Here is a 17656-nt window from a genome sequence, read left to right on the forward strand (position 1 = left end):
ACGGAGTACATCTACATTTCAGTATTTATACAATACTTTTAATTATTGCTCTACCAGAAAACAGATGTAGAGAATATGTTTATTTAATTTACAACTTATTTATTGATAATTCAGTCAAGCATCATATTGCTAAAACATTTAATAAAATCTACATTGGGTTGATAAAATACATCAGAACCATATCTGCTCCTTTGGACCCTTTTAAAAAGGTATGCCTTCAGCGATACACTTCACACTGAAAATATGAACTTTAAAACTGATTTTAAAATACACCACGTGTGTCTATTATATAGATCAATATGTACATATTTACATGTTCAAACGGCATGCCACGGAAATTAATATCTATATAAAAAATGACCCTCCTATACCTGGAAATTAGGTGATTGAAGTCATATCGTCTCTGTCGGGTGGAAACCTCATGTCCAAAACTGTTACTTTTCAGTATTCAAATTCAAAAGTAGCAGATCTACAAGCTCAAACGCTACATTTGATTATTTTGTGTGACGCTGTGGTATGATCAAGTAGGGCGTTCATTTACCCAAAAAAAACACCAAAAGTTTGAATAGGTTTCTGGCCGACAGAGACGACAATATAAAGGGTAGTAATAGATTTTCCTCAGCAGGATATCCCGGCTGACTCGGTCAGGATTCACACAAATCCTGAGTTGACACTTACAGCTGTGTAACTCTGAGGATGTGCAAAATGGAACCGAATGGATGCTTACGGCTCCAATTTAGTTCCAATGTATACTGTGTACACTCTCAGAGTTAGGCCTGACTCACACCTTTCGATCTAGCATACAACATTGTATGCATGCTAGATGTAAAGAAAGGGTTTGTTTACATCTTGCCCCAATGCATTTCCAATGGAAGTCACATGGTTTGACACAACATTTGTGTTGTACGGCTTTCGGCTGTGTTTCGACTGCCCCTCATACAACACAAATGTTGTGTCAAACCATGTGACTCCCATTGGAAATGCATTGTGAGCTTGCATCAGACAATAAGTCTCATGCATCAGCTATACATCAGTCTGTTGTGAAGGTATGAGTCAGGCCTAACTCTGAGGATGTGCAAAATGGAACCGAATGGATGCTTACGGCTCCAATTTAGTTCCAATGTATACTGTGTACACTCTCAGAGTCACATGGACACTTTCCTGTGCATCTTGCCACTGAACGATAGTGCAAAGTCAAACACAACAAGGGGGAGAAGGGCACGTAAACATAAAAGTGTAGGAGCTTTATGTGGTTTCCATTGGTCCATTCACTCCATTGGCCAACTTGGAGAGCTACAGGGTTCTATTGGGGGAAACGACGAGGCCATTTGAGGATAGGACAGAACGGGACTGGAGGGTGGGACATACATACAAAAGGTGCAATAGAAAAGCAAACAAACGTTTTAATAAAAACCAGAGAAAGTACACAAAATGTACAGTACTGTAATTGCAGTATACAAGCCTAGCGTGGCCAGAAAATATCACTGCATGCTTGCCGAGGGCAATTTTTTGTTGCACTGGCAGATTCGTCTGGTTTCCAGGCTACAACATTCCCTCATGGGTATAGCCCAGCGGTTCCCCAAAATCTTTAGCTCGAGACCCAAAAGATAAATGCAATGCCTCCCTGGACCCCCGGGACCCTAAATATAGTGAAAATATCCGATCTACAAGTTCACAACACGTAGATCTGCTATTTTCACTACTTTCTTAAAAGTTCAATTTCTTAGATTTTTCTTTTTTGTAAAATGTATGAAATTCTCTTGAAATGTATTTTTTTATACAGATCTTTTCTGAAAATCAGGATCCAGATCGACCCACTATTTGGGAACGCCTATATTGCCTATAGCTTTGTGTCCCTCTTTGTTTGGTTGATCTCAACTGGCTATGGCTGGAAGAGGCGGAGGCTGCTGGTTGACGATGACCTGGATCACGAATTCCTTCTGCATCTTGGTGTCCTGGAGGCGGGTCTTATCGGTGAGGAACTTCCCAGAGAAGAACCACCTCTGGTGGGCTATGTCGATGTCCTCCTGGGCCTGTAGCCGCCTCTTCAGCTCGGCGATGGAGTCTGCCATGGTGGCCGTCAGACACAAGTCCTTGCCTGTCAACGACGCAAATGACCTTAGTTTAGAGTAGATTCACTAGAGCACTGGTTGAAGGTTCCCAAATTTTTCAGGTCGAGACAAAATGTTTGCCTCCCAGGACCCAAACTAGTGAAAATAGCAGATCTACAAGAACACAACGCGTCGCGTTGCTAGCTTGTAGATCGCCTATTTTTATTTATTTTCTTAAAATTAGTTTTCTAATGTATGGAATTTCTTAGATATGTTTTCCTTGATTTCTTCATTAAATTACTGAATACATAAATAAAATTAGTTTTTAATTCATGAGAAAATGTTTGCTTTTTTGGGAATGTTTTTTAAATTAATAACAAAATGTAGGAAACCAAACATAAATGGACCTACAAATATCGCTACGTGACAGAATTGGGTCCCAACCCGGTGTTTGGGAAACAGTGATTAGAGCGCTGCTTCTCAAACCTTTTCATGCCAAGGACCCCCATCATTTATATATATTTGGCCGCGAACGCCGATACAACAAAAAATGCTTTGTGCCAGGGACCCCAGAACAGAAGATTAGTATTATTAGGCCTGACCTCAAAATTTAAAAAAAATCTTCTAAATATTAGATTTTTCAAAAATAGCAGACCTGCAAGCACGTAGCGCGCCACTCGGTGGCGCGCTATGAGCTTGTAGATCTGCTATTTTTCAATAGCTAAATTATAACATAATGTTTAAAACACCAAAAGGGGTTCCCGCCCAAAATGGGTTAAGAATCTAATAAAAACATTTTCAAATACTCTCAAGATTTTTGTAAAATGTTCAAAAATAGCAGATGTACAAATATGGATATGATTGTGATGCTGCATCAACATGGTCATGTTGGTCACCAATCCGGTCAAAATTACATTATTATCCATATCTCAGAAATGGAGAGACAGGAGATGTTGGCTCTGTACCTCCAGCGTTTGTGACTGAGTTATATAACAGTGAACATGAGTTATGAACAATATTATTGTAAAACGACAGATACAAGCAATATTACAGGAATATGCTATAATTGTAAAATGGGAATACTGGGCAGAAAAGGGAATTTGTTCTGATGCACGCATTATTTTCTATCCGGGGGGATAGAAAATAAGGATTTTTTTATTTGCTGGGTTTTTCCTTACCCGTTGACATGCGGACACGCAGTTTGAAGTCCTGTTTGGGTGGAGACGGTGGGGCCTGTTTCTCTACGTGCGCAGCGATCTGACCTCCATTGATGGTGTCTCTGATCAGGTTGACAGGCGTGGCTAGAGTGTAGACTGGGAGCTGATAGCGGTTGCCTAGCTCATCATAACTCTCTGTCAGAGAGCCTGTGGAGTGGGATGAGAACCGTTAAATCAGCTTGTCTGTCAAACACTGATCTCGGCAATCCAAGACAATCGGTGACCTCCGCCTGTATGGTCAGACAACTAATTCCACAATCTTCAAATGTTACGGAGAGTCTGTAACTATGACTGCTGACAGCCACAAATGGTTTTCGGAAATATACTTTTGAATTTCTGCTAAACAGTAAGTTATATTTTATGCTTTGTATGCTTTGACTAATTAGAGTTACAATGGGACACTTTTACAGATCTGCAAATGCTGAAACGAAGTGAGGAGGAGGAGGACGACGTCCGCTTTACAAAAGTGTGTGAGCCAACAGTCTGCCTCGGAGAGAGAGAGAGAGAGAGAGAGAGAGAGAGAGAGAGAGAGACTAGTCAGATGCTGACTAATTAAATAACAGCGTCATGCAAGAAGGGTCAATGCCCAGTCCCATCAGGACACTGTGGTGTTTTGGTCTACTAAGCCAAAGATCCAAGGAGATACGTTTGTCCTTGAAACAAGGAAAAAGCTTCGTAATGAAATCCCCCTCCACCCACCCACACGCACACACCCACCCACACACACACACACACACACACACCCCCACACACACACACGTGCGCGCACACGCACGCACGCACGCACGCACGCACGCACGCACGCACGCACGCACGCACGCACACGCAGCAGACACCACAGAGGGATTTCTTTCCATCAATCTCTGCCATGGTATCTGACTACTAGCAATCCATCTGCTCTCGTCATACTCTCTGCTCTAGTCACCCTGGTAACAGTTATGTAACGCCGGTCATAGCACGGTAATCTCTAAGCGACTGGATACACGGGACTCAAACCACAGAACACTGCTGATATTTTGAGAATTAACATTGAGTTACGTAGCAAAACTAGCAATGGAAGTTTACATCTTTGATTTCTAGGAATATATAATGTGTGTGCCAGTGCGAGTGTGTGCACACGCGTGTGAAATGCATGTGTCTTTTTTATATATTTTTGGGGTTTTTCTGTCTTTATTGATAGGACACAGTGAAGAGAGACAGGAAATAGGGAGAGAGAGACAGCAATTTAGCAAAGGTTGTCGGGACCGGGACTCGAACCTGCGTCATGCTGTCAGGCATGCACCTATAATGTGGTATGCATGCACCTGGCCCGCTTGGCCAGCGGGCGCCCTCCAGATCTGCTATTTTCAAAACATTTTGAGCGCTTTTACTTTTGGTACTTTAAGTATATTTTGATGCTAAATGCTATATGTTGTACTTTTACTCAAGGGGCGACAGTGGGTCAGGGGTAGAGTGGCCACTGGCCGGTAGAGCAGCCAGATGGGAACCGTGAGGTTCCAGGTACGATCCCGGGCTCCCCCAGAGTTAGTGTCGAAGTGTCCTTGAGCAAGACTCTGAACGTCTAATTGCCTTGGGTGAGCAGGTTGGTGCCTTGCATGGTTTCCTCCGCCATCGGTGTGTGAATGGGTGTGTGAATGGGTGAATGTAATGCACAATCTATGTAAAGCGCCTTGGATAAAGGCGCTATATAAATGCGCCATTTACCAAGTCAATTTCAAATACCAAACTTGTTCTTGTAACAGACTATTTGTACAACAGAGACAGGGTATTGATGATTTTATATGCGAGTACTTCTTGGTAGGGTTAAATGGTAATTGGTGCCTTTATCCAAGGCGCTTTACATAGATTGTGCATCAATTCACCCATTCACACACCCACTCATACACCGATGGCGGCAGAAACCATGCAAGGCACTAGCCAGCACATCGGGAGCAATTTGGGGTTCAGTGTCTTGCTCAAGGACACTTCGACACTAACTCTGGGGGAGCCCGGGTTAGAACAGGCAACCTTGCGGTTACCATCCAGCCACTCTACCCCTGAGCCACTGCCGCCCTGGGTTCTCACCATGGGGCAGAGTGATGCAGGCTCCATCGACTATGGCCTGTGCTAGTTCCAGGTCGTTGCACTCTGCAGCCAGGCCAGCAGCCCGCAGGGCGTCCCAGATCTCCTTCCGGCCGTCAAAGGCCGGGGCCGTGTCCCAGAATTCATCCCTCTTACTCCTCAGCTGGCCCTCTGTCATGGGGTACTCACTCTTCCATTTCAGACGCTCCTTCTTCAGAGGCTCATTCCGTCCTGTGGTGAAGAAAGGATATAGGAATGATTCACCTCTACTCTCACGTAATGTATCACAGGCATATTATGAGATGGCAACTGTCTCATACATTAATATTACCAAGAAAACAATGGTTTAATAATATTTGTCGGGCGTTCATACGAACACAATTGGCCCGTGTTCAAAGGAGGGAAGCCGGGCGGGGAGGGTCATATTTGTATTCCTACTGGCTGGGAGCGGCACCTGTCAGCAGGAAGTGTTAGGTGAGAGGAGTAGGGTGAAAGCTCTACCGTACGTCCTGCATTTTGAATTAAATTAATTGAATTAATTGTAATGAAAGGGCAAACAATAATAATAATAACTAGAAATGCACTCTGTCGAGGTGCCAACTTTTGCCTTGCACACAAGTAGGCCATTTATTGATGACGTAACCTTAGTTACGTCATGAAGAACGGTGGTCCCCTATTGGCCGGTGGACAACACCGACATTACAGTACTTGCGCGCTCTGCTTGCGCAAGTAACCATACCTTAGTTACGTCATCAAGAATGGTGGTCCCCTATTGGCCAACGGACATACGCAGCCGATTACAGTACTTGCGCGCTCTGCTCGCGCAAGTAACCATACCTTAGTTACGTCATCAAGAACGGTGGCCCCCTATTGGCCGACGGACAACACCGGACATACGCAGCCGATTACAGTACTTGCGCGCTCTGCTTGCACAAGTAATAATAATAATTTAAATAGCTATAAAAGAATAAATAAAGAAATATGGAATTAGAATCAAGTCGCCTTAAGAGTAGTTACAGATACAGTGGCACAGGGTTAAACACGTCCTGCCCACCACTCGAGGGGTTTGAATCCAGAACGCGGCGGCGCTGCTTTCTGCAAAACGTTTTGAGAACGATCAGCTGTCCTGAAGAGACGCACCACTTTCAACCTGCCGTCACTATTATATATCGGGATGTCACCATGGGGGAAAATGTAAAAAAAATAAAAATGTTTGAGAATAGCGAAAACGGCCGATGTACACTGGGAAAGCATCTGTCATTTTTTCACTGTATATACTGTAGCAACATATATTGTACGGTTTTCAGAAAATGTCTTAGGATTGATATCAGTGTTTTAGAACAGAAATAGCAAATATACAAGCTCACAGCGCGTCACTTTGTGCCTCGCTGCAAGCTTGTAGATCTGCTATTTTAGATTTTATTTTGAATGATGTATATCTTTTAACACAAATATTCTCTTCTGGGGGTCCCTAGCACAAAACATTTTCAGATGGGTGGTCCGCGGCCAAATATATATCAATTTAGGGGTCCTTACTGATTTATAATTTGTGACTCAGGTCTCAGGTCTTAATGGGTTAACTAAAATTACATAATTTTGTCACAGCGCAGGAACAAAATGAACAGATGGTACTGGTTTTGACTTGTGACGTAATATCCTCTTGTTTATGTACACTGAGCGATCAGGGCTCATCTTACTGTACGTCTGTGAGCGTAAACAAACCCTGCAATGACACGTGCACGCCCATTTCCAAAGAGCAGCACTAACGATACTGTATCTATGATATGATCTCACACATCTAATCTTAGGCTGACTAAACTCACTGCGGAGACTTCAAACAGAGACATTCTACGTGCAGGTGTCAGTTCAGGCAGCGTGCAAAGCCATTCCTGCGCAGGAGGAAGGTCACTTTGATACAGAGAGGCAGGGAAATCAAAGTGATTATTTATAGTGTTGTGGATTACTGCGGTATAGCCACACACACACACACACACACACACACACACACACACACACACACACACACACACACACACACACACACACACACGATCCAACAGTGGATTATAGTCAGTAATCAGGATCTACATAACAGGATTTATCTTCCACTGTTCCACATTGCTAGGAGAGACAAGCGCTCTGTAGGCAGTGAGAGGCCAAATAAAACAACAACAACACAGGGACTCATGCAGCGTTAGATGTCTTAATCAACCCCACTTGTTTCACTTGCGGGAAAATAACAGGCTGAATAATATACTTTCTGCGAAAGTGTCTTCATAATGTACACTAAGACCTTTTTTTTTTTTTTTTTTACCAGTTAACCACTAAACCCTATTTACAGTATACTTTGTTGACCGGGTTATGTCACATCTCAAACTCGAAGAACTTAAATATACAATCAGGGGCTCCACTCAGAAATATACCAGAGTTTGGCAACCGTTTCTAACCTACTTTGCCTTAGTATTTTCTACGTAGTCATTGGCCATCTCCAATTTCAGTTACAGTTTATTTCATTAATGTACAATTTGTGGGGTTTTTTTACATTGTATTTCAGGCTTTTATATTTTATACATGGATGTTGAGTACTGGTGTTGTTGTTTTGTCCTGTATCTGTTCTGTAATTGTTGTCATGTAACATGTTGTTTGTCCTGTCTCATGTGCAAACTTCAATAAAAATACTTGAATAATAATACTTTGTTGACCGGGGTCCCCTAGGGCAGGGGTTCTCAACGTTTTTGGCCGGGGACCCCCGGAGATGCTTTGGCAATGTCTCGGGACCCCCGCCCCGCCCCCTCCCGACCCCCAATATAAATTGACTGCTACAATTTAGCTATTGAAAAATAGCATTTCTACAAGCTCATAGCGCGCCACCGAGTGGCGCGCTACGAGCTTGTAGGTCTGCTATTTTTGAAAAATCGTGAAATAAAAAAAAATAAAAAAAATAAATCTTATTTATTTATTTTTTAATAATTTGGGGACCCCCTAAAATAATTTGGCGACCCCCCGAGGGGTCGCGACCCACGGGTTGAGAACCCCTGCTCTATACCAGATCTCTTCGCCTACATTACAGAATAGGGATACTAAGAGTTCATGTGGTTAAAAACATGGACACTGTTGTTGTATAACCATGGACATCCTCCAAGCTGCAGCTCAACCACATGCTGTGTGCTTTATCGTGTGTGTGTGTGTGTGTGTGTGTGTGTGTGTGTGTGTGTGTGTGTGTGTGTGTGTGTGTGTGTGTGTGTGTGTGTGTGTATACAGTACAGTATGTGCCTGGGTACAAACAGTATCTTAGTTGTATGATTAATATTTTATTACAATTTACAATTTAGCAGACGCTCTTAATCCAGAGCGATTAACAAATAACAATACAATAATACATAATACATCAAGAATCACAACAGTGGGATATATATATATATAACTAGAAAAACTGCCCTTCTGGGCACAGGTCTCCACCAGGAGGATAGGACTGTGTGAGATGTTTGGCAAAATGTTGAGGAGTAATATAAACATGTTTTTCTTCATTTTGTTGAGGAAATGCAGAGCCAATCACTCATAGCACGAGGATAGAATTCTGGATGAGCAGGACATGTGCAGCATTTTGAACGAAACGGGCCACTCCTGAAAACTTTGGAAGGCAATCTTAGCCAATCAGTGTAGAATCTGAGAAATCCAACAGACTCGTCTTGATCACATGACTACAGAGATCATGATTTGCGTGAGATTTGGATGAAATCTGTGCGACTAACATAAGCAATATGTTTTGCAGAAATCGGCCTCATGGTGGCGCTATAACCGGCAGATGTGGAGGGATGCAGGGACAATGTTTTTCCATGGCCTCTTATGAGTGCACATACATAAGTTGTATACAGATCGATGCAGTTCTAGCTAAAAACAGGAATTGGCCTGTTATAGCGCCACCGTGAGGCTGATTTGGGGAAAAAAATTGTGGCATGTCGTCCTCGGCCTAGTAGAAATGTGCGTGTATAATTTCACGGAAATTGCACACTGTGTTTGTGATTTGTGGCATTTTGTTCGAAACGGACCAATCATGTGAGCTTTGGAAGCCAATCTTAGCCAATCAGGATGGCAGATGGGAAATGGTGAAGATCCGTGTTGATCACATGACTATGGAGATAGTGTATACCGAATTGTGTGATGTATGGATAAAATGTGTACGAGTAATCTACAGAAATGTGTTTTGCCTAAATTGGCCTCATGGTGGCGCTATAACTGGCGCAGAGGCAGAGGTTCGTCGTTGGCATCTAGGGAGTGTGTGTGCAAAGTTTGGCATGGATCGGGCCAACGGTGGCGGAGATTAGCTGGTAACGGACGGACGGACGGAAGGAAGGAAGGAAGGACGGACGCACACACACACGGACGGAGTGCAAAACATACTCTCTCCCCATGCCTTCGGCCTGGTGGAGACAATGAAACAATGTGTATACAGTACACTAGTATAGAGTACTATGTCTACATAAAATGTTATCTAAGTTACATAAGTTTAGCCTTTGCATACGCCTGTAAGGTCTTCAAGGCTAGGGCAAGTGCTACGGCAAGTGCTATGATGGAGTCTGAAGAGGTGGGTTTTCAGACTACGGCGGACGATTGGGAGTGAGTCTGCAGTTCTGATTGCAATGGGAAGTGCATTACATAGTTTTGGAGCCAGAAGGGAGAAGAGTTTGGAACGTGTGGAGCGTTGTCCCAGTGTTTTTAGTGAATGTACTTCCAGCATGCGTTGGCTGATCTGAGCGCGCAGGAGGGTTTGTAGGGTCTGATCAGACTTGCAAGATATGGGGGTGCCATACCTATGGTTGCTTTGAAGGCCAGCATCAGAGTTTTGTACTCTGTGCGGGCAGCGACCCGGAGCCAATGCGAGAGCGGAGAAGGGGGGAGACATGTGAGAACTTTGGCTGGTTGAAGACCAAGCGAGCTGCGGCATTCTGGATCAATTGGAGAGGCTTAAGTGTGCATGCCAGTAGGCCAGTAAGAAGAGAGTTACAATAAGTAATCAAGTCAAGTAATACAAAGCAAGGCTTTACATTTTCTGAAATCTGTGCTCCTTTCCTTAACACTAAATATGTGTGCATTTTGTGCAATTTGCATTAAGCGTTTTATACTTATTATACTTTTCCATTCCGCATTAATAGGCTAAACTTGTGTGCAGAAGTGTCAAAAGACTCAAATGGAACCATGGAACTTATAGGACACACTCCAATGATTGGTTCACATTAAAGGTCCTTAATCCATCAAATTCAATATTTGATTGCAGACCTACCGACAAATGTCTGCAAGTCTTTTTAACTTGTATTGTATCACACGTAAGCGGGAAGTTTTATTTAGTTTTTATTATTCATGTGAATATTGTTTTTGGATTGTGATATCTCGACAACACTGAAAACGAGGGCAACCTTATTTATAGAATAAATAAAGGTTTGAATGAATGAATAATTAGATTATTCCCTCTTTCTTCAAACCCTGTGTTAATTCAAAGGCCCTGTTGCTAGCCTCTGGCAAATGAGAGCTGCATGCATTTTATTGTGTTAGCCAACATAGTATTGTATTATTAAACAGTGCTGTATTATTACATAGTATACTAAACAGCACTGAATATTGTATGTAATTTAGATAGCATGTTATGTAGACAGATGCCAGGTCATTATTGACTTGGCATCCTATAGTGTTTATAGTTTCAATGTACAGATTATTGTTGTTCTTTGAATAATATCCTACTGTTAGACTGATGATAGGTTACAATATGTTCTTGGTTTACTTATGATCCGAATATTTCTACGCATTTGATGTTTTACCTTGTGTTGTCCTGCTTACTGTAAGTTGCTCTGGAGCGTCTGCTAAAATGCCTAAATTGTAAATATTAGATAGTATACTGTCTCATTAAACATCACTGTATTATTATACAGGATAGTATTGTATTATTAAATGGTGCTGCATTGTTAGATAGTACTGTTTTATTAGACAATACTACATTGGTAGTATTGTATCAACATATTGTTGATACAAACTCGAGCAGCTACATTCGAGCAGCTACACTGCTACATTCTGTTGAGCAGCTACATTCGAGCAGCTACACTGCTACATTCTGTCGAGCAGCTACATTCTGATAAATACAGGTAGCATAGAACAATGTAATGATGATAAATTAGTTCTTATACAATTAGCTACATTACGTATCTGGAAAAAAACACAATGAGTTCAACTGTCATTGAAGGGACAGTTGAATGTCTTTGACGCTAGGTCCCATGCATACAATTCCTTCACAGTTCCTCTTTCACTCAAACATCGACCCCTAATAAAGTAAAGTCTAGTTAATAACACCTCTTGTTTGTTTGCATGAAGACAACCATAACAGCCTACATGGCCTACAGGTCTACATGGCCCTGATCAAAATGTCATTGTGTAATTCAGTCTCACAATAAATAGTGATACAGTCAGCAGAGGGGAGGGGATTACCCAACACATCGCTTTCATGGTTATTATAAGTCTTCTTTTCTTCTTTTCCTTCCGTTTGTTTAAGCCATGGTGTTAAGATACATTTGAACTAAATAACTCAATGCTGAATATGAATGATTTCACTTGTGTTCCATCTGCAGGAAAAATATAATGCCATAGCTATGCCAAGTAAAATGATTGTTTTGTGACAAGAAAACAGTAACACTACTCATGTTGAGTCTCTAAATACTGTGTAGCCTATACAATGACTTTAGGAGACAATATTTTAGAAGTAAGAATGCCTATTCTATAGTTTAATGTCTCTGCCGGGGGGAAATCTCATATCTGTGACTTTTCAGTGTTCAAATAAAAAAGTATCAAAATATCTACAAGCTCAAATCGAGCTTGTGGATCTGCTACTTTTGTGTGACACTGTAGTATGATCAAGTAGGGCATTCATTTACGAATATGGAGATAAGAGGCTTCTGCCCGACAGCAACGATAAGCAGTACTTACTTTTCGGCCCCACTTTGATAGAAAAGTCCCCGGCATGATAGCTGCGGCCCCTGGAGTTAGTTACTCCCATGATGACAATTCTCTTTCTGCTTGTTTGATGCAAGTTGAACTAAAGCAGATCTAAAACCAGCATTTGAGAGAAAGAAGGATCCATAAAGTATAATCCGAACAATGCCAGCTGCAAACTGCCACAGTCCTTCCTGTATGCAGTCTCTGCAACTGTCACTGCAACAAGCCTGACCTGTTTCCTCAAAAATGAACACCCATACTCACACACCCACACACACACACACACACACACACAACAAACACCCAAAAATACCACAGGATCAATTTGTGTAGAGCAGCAGTGCAACGCTAGGTGAGGCAAACCTGTCCCTTGTGTCCAAGCTACGAAGAGACAGCTTCATTGCACAAGAGGTGTAATCCTATTAAAAGCATGAGTTAGGAACACCAAGGGCAAGATGGCGAACCCATGAATAGACTGTAAAGCCTTAGCTTGCCAATTACATTTTATCAGTGGTGGTCTGGTGGACCCTATTTCGAGGTATACTGTCTCTCATGGCCTATTGTTGTGTTTCTCTGTTCTTTGGCATATTGATTGCAAAGGTTCAGTTCAAAGCATTTTTTCAGATGCAAAGCAGTTGTAGTAGAGGGCTCAAGGTGTGCGTGTGTGTGTGTGTGTGTGTGACAACTGTGTGTGTGTGTGTGTGTGTGTGTGTGTGTGTGTGTGTGTGTGTGTGTGTGTGTGTGTGTGTGTGTGTGTGTGTGTGTGTGTGTGTGTGTGTGTGTGTGTGTGTGTGTGTGTGTGTGCTAGTACATGAGCAGGCATGAGTGCGTGTTTGTGTTAGGCTGCGCAGGTGGTGAAAAACAACCATGCTGTTTTCGTGCTCAGACCCAGCCACCCACACACATAGCTCCGTAAGGGAGTGGTTGCACCACTCAAAAATCACACCTGTGTGAAATGAGGGGCTCTCTTGTCATCGACATCGTACATCAATTTATGTTATTTATAGAAGACTATTTTTGTCCATGCTAAACCCCTTATCGACCAGACAGTGGCCCTGTGGTTAGAGTGTCCGCCCTGAAACTGGGAGGTCGGGGTTCGATCCCCGGCCGGGTCATACCAAAGACTGTAAAAATGGGACCCAATGCCTCCCTGCTTGGCACTCAGCATCAAAGGGTTGGATTGGGGGTCAAATCTACTAATCAAATGATTCCCGAGCGCGGCGCACGCTGCAGCTCACCGCTCCTTGGCTGCGGCTCAACCGCTCCAAGAGATGGGTCAAATGCGGAGAACAAATTTCACTGCGGTAACGTGTGTGACAAATCGTATGACTTTGACTTATCCCTAAACTTGTCATCGTACTACTCCTCGTTTACATATGACGTAAGTTTTCCCGTCAATGGCGGATAATGTTTTGATGTTTTATTTATTTGTTTCATATTTAGCGGAATTATCAGCTCTTATCATTATACACTATCATGCATCATCTCATACTGGCCATTGGCCAATCAGAATGCCTGTTATTGGTTAGCTGATTTGCTCGTTTACATATGACGTACATTTTCCCTTCAATGTTTTGATGTTTAATTTACGTCATATTTAGCGGAATTCTGACGTATCCGTTCATCGTCAATTGCAAAACTTGAGACGGGCGGGGACAAAATTAAGTGGACATTTGACCAGAATTCTCTTACCGTGGTCAATGGCAAATCTTGAGACGTGTGGGGACAATAGCTGTTTATAGAAGGGGCTAGCGCCCCTTAAAAAAATCACACCTGTGTGAAGTGAGGGGCGCTCTTATCATCATACATCATCATAAATCACATTCCGTGCTCAACCAATTAAATCATCACAAATGTCATTCCGGCCAATCACTTTTGGCGTCTTCACTTTTCTGCCCTCACTTTTATCTTCAATATGTACTTTGCTCAGCCAATCAAATAATCGCTATGGGGTGATCAGCCAATCACAAGCCAATGTTTTGTGTTCACACAAACCTGGAAAGCTGGGCATAGGAGGCCCCTCAAAAAGAATAATAATTCTGTCCATTCTGAAAAAGGCATATTAACACTGAATTTGTAAAAGCAATGCCTCTTTATTTCAAAACTAGATATGCACCGATATTTAAATGTTGGCCCATATCCCAAGTTCCCAACATAAACTTGTTGACCTTTTTGAATGCTTCCCCAGAAAACACTGATAGAATCAACAGCCTTCATCATCACAAAAGGCTTTTTCAGGCTTATTTTCTTACATTTTCAAAATAGTTATTATAAAATAAAATATCGGCTAAGCCTAAAACCGATATTATTTTGACATTGGTTTGATAGCGATATTGCCCATCGCTATATTATATTATCACCACTTCAGCACACAATGCATCACAATGTGTGATTTAATGACACGCTTATAAGCCTACAATAATAAGCAGGACTTTACATTTTACAATAACTTCTGCAAAGAACTTCGGGAGGCATACTATGGTCCGACGGAGCATTGGTTCGAAGGAGCATTGGTCCGAGGTGCGTTGGGGTTAATGGAATTGTATTATCATTCCATACAAGTACAGAACAAAATTTGGTCCTGGTCATGTCAAAATAAATAATTTATTTCCCTGCGAGGAGCCTCAAAGAGTAATAGAAGCTGACAATCTTCTTACTCTTTGAGTAAGAATAGTCTCCTACAAAGAGTATCCTACTGACTCTCCTTAGACCTGGTCATCAGATTATTGGCACAGCAATGTGACAAAAACAAAGAAATCTCCATGAGATTCAAGGCTTCGTGGGGTGTGTGTTGATAGTAAATAAGTCTTTTTTTTGTGAACTACCGTACTCCTTTAATAGCTGATCTACATGCTCAGTAAGCCAAATATATATTGATTCGGGGGGTCTTTGACATGAAAAGGTTTGAGAACCGCGACTGTTGTATAAGGAATATATAAATAGATCCAGGCATGGTTCCAGCTTGTCTTACCTCCACGTTTTTTGCTTCTTGCAATGTCTCTGGTTGTCCCCTGATGTCCTTCTACACGATTCCTGCCCACACAGCCACCCACCATGGATCCTGACAAAAACAAAGCTCTATCATATATCATCATGTCAACCACATAACATCACCCATTTTCCTCTGTCTCTGGATTTATTCTCTTAGCAGATTTTGTATTGACCTGTACCTTCGTTGAACTGTACCCACACTACAGTTTTTCAATCAATCAATCAATCAATCAATCAAACAATCAATTTATCAGGTATGGTAATTTCAAACACGATTTCAACCTTTTAGTTTTTGTTATATTAATGCAAGAGCATAGAAACAGAGGACATTGCTCAACAAAACCACACTCGTGTGAAGTGAGGGGCGCCTGGTAATGTTTGTGTAAAGTGCTTTAAACAAACAGCCAAATATGGACTTTAATGTTTGTTTAGGGTAGTTATGAATTTGATGCCAAGCAAGTCTATGATTTTAATTTTGTTTAAATTTTGTTTAGGTCAGTAAATGACAACGTAAGACGTCATCTCGTTGATATAAATACATCTTGTATTTAAATCCTATTTCATTTGAGAACATCAACATGCCCCCAAAGCTCGGTGTGCCCCTCATTTCATACGACTCGAGTGTGATTTTGTACTTATTACAGTAGTAGGTTAGTTAAATTAAAGGTACTTTACTTATAGTACTGTCCACCACTGCTCAATGGCAAATTATCATGAGCAATAGGCGAAATGTTGCAAAAAATTTCCCTGATCATGACATCAAATATGACTATTAAAAAACAAAGGCACGATCTCTGAAGTTGTAAAGTGACACTGTCACATCATCAGGTCAGCCAATGAGCAATATGTTTATGCTACTGTCACGTGTAGAGCCAGCTGACACTAGGGCCAGCTGACAGTGATAGACCATGCAGTGGTCCTTTGTCATTACTGCATGCTCCTTCAGCTTCACTGAATATTGTGTCTATATTGTCTTAATTAGTCTACAACTACATTAAATCAGTCGCAAATCAGTTTTGTTCGGTTACGAGACGTACGTGCTACTATTTTTGTTGGATAAACGCAATTGTTACAAATCAAGACAATTCGTGATAAAGTATATACATCTATATATCTTTGCCTACCAGAAATCCAGTCAGCGAAATTATGCATTCGTCTGCAGTTTGCTCTCCACATCCGAACTTGTTACAAAGTTTCCAGTGGATCCTCTGATGATGCGACGATCAAGAAAAATATCTATAGTCAGCAGTTTGACACGGGTTCTGATTCTAAAGACCCAACAACACCCCCCGCCGTGCAGCGAGAGCTATTAGTTTACTGCTGCAAGTAAATAACCACGGTTTCTCGCGCATGCACAAAAATACGCAAGTTTCTGCAGAAAAAACAAAAATTAACTAAAAAAATGTATGCTCCCAGTGTAATAATAGTGTAAATGGTGGGAGGGGACCACCATCATCCATACATACACACCCCGCTTGTACACTAACGCTATGCTAAAATTAAATCCCCTTGCGTCTGGCACGCATGCGCAACCTGAAGTCCTGAACCACCTCTCATCTTCTGTATCATGATCACACCCTCCTCCAGTCTGCAATCTGTCAGTCTGAGCGATGCCTCCAGTGGCGGGACAGTATAACCCAGGCCACTACATCAGTACATCACCTAGTAAAGTGATTTTCAAAATAGTATAGTCTAATTATTAGAGTGGTTCCCAAACTTGTGGTGCGCGAGCGCCTTCTAGGGGGTCGTGTGCGACATGAAAAGTCTAATGGTGGTGCTATGGTTTTATTTTAAATATATGGCAAGTAATGCAGAATATAGCCTATGCTGCATATATTATGCCATATTCAGGTTCATATATGTGGATAAAATATGTGCATATATGTGGAAATATGTCTCTATATAGCTAATGCAATTTATATTTCCATGTGGGGGGGGTGCATCAGCTAGGTGAAATGAAATGATTACTATATTTACCCAGGGTATCTGGGCTAAGCTCAATAACTTGTTTCCAGCCAGGCCCTGCTCATAGAACATTTCATCGTAGTGGTTCAATGCCTTGTTCAAGGGCACTTCAGCGGTGGTAATTTTAACGTGTCGGACCGCTGATTCGAACTGGCGACCTTCCGGTATCAAGACCGCTCCGCAATCCGTTCGGCCACCGCTGCCAAAGGTAGGGAGGTAACAGGGGGTGCATGGCCAAAAGGGTTTGGGAAGTTTGTCTATATATTTCTATGATGTTGCACGTATTTCAAAATCAAATAATGGTGAAATGGACAACATTTGCCTGATTTTTGTGGGTTAGAAAATTGGGAAAATGACCCAATGTTGTTTGTTCTGAAATAAACATCAGAAAAC

At 41.9% G+C, this 17656-nt stretch overlaps 1 protein-coding gene across 2 annotated transcripts; it reads right to left on the reverse strand.

Moving 5' to 3' along the window:
* Nucleotides 1–1392: 1392 nt before the first annotated feature.
* ubtd1a (ubiquitin domain containing 1a) lies at nucleotides 1393–16818 on the reverse strand. Of its 2 annotated transcripts, XM_079512174.1 has the most exons (5): nucleotides 16423–16818; nucleotides 15279–15368; nucleotides 5333–5560; nucleotides 3230–3415; nucleotides 1393–2098 (listed from the first exon to the last, which is right to left on the reverse strand). In XM_079512174.1, the coding sequence occupies exons 1-5, from the start codon at nucleotides 16472–16474 to the stop codon at nucleotides 1875–1877; spliced, it is 780 nt and encodes a 259-aa protein (XP_079368300.1). In that variant the 5' UTR covers nucleotides 16475–16818; the 3' UTR covers nucleotides 1393–1874. The 2 variants fall into 2 exon arrangements, with proteins under 2 accessions (XP_079368300.1, XP_079368301.1); XM_079512175.1 differs by lacking the exons at nucleotides 15279–15368; nucleotides 16423–16818 and adding an exon at nucleotides 12299–12679.
* Nucleotides 16819–17656: the final 838 nt, after the last annotated feature.

The sequence above is a fragment of the Electrona antarctica genome (assembly GCF_951216825.1).
Source record: "Electrona antarctica genome assembly, chromosome: 10".
Taxonomy (NCBI): domain Eukaryota; kingdom Metazoa; phylum Chordata; class Actinopteri; order Myctophiformes; family Myctophidae; genus Electrona; species Electrona antarctica.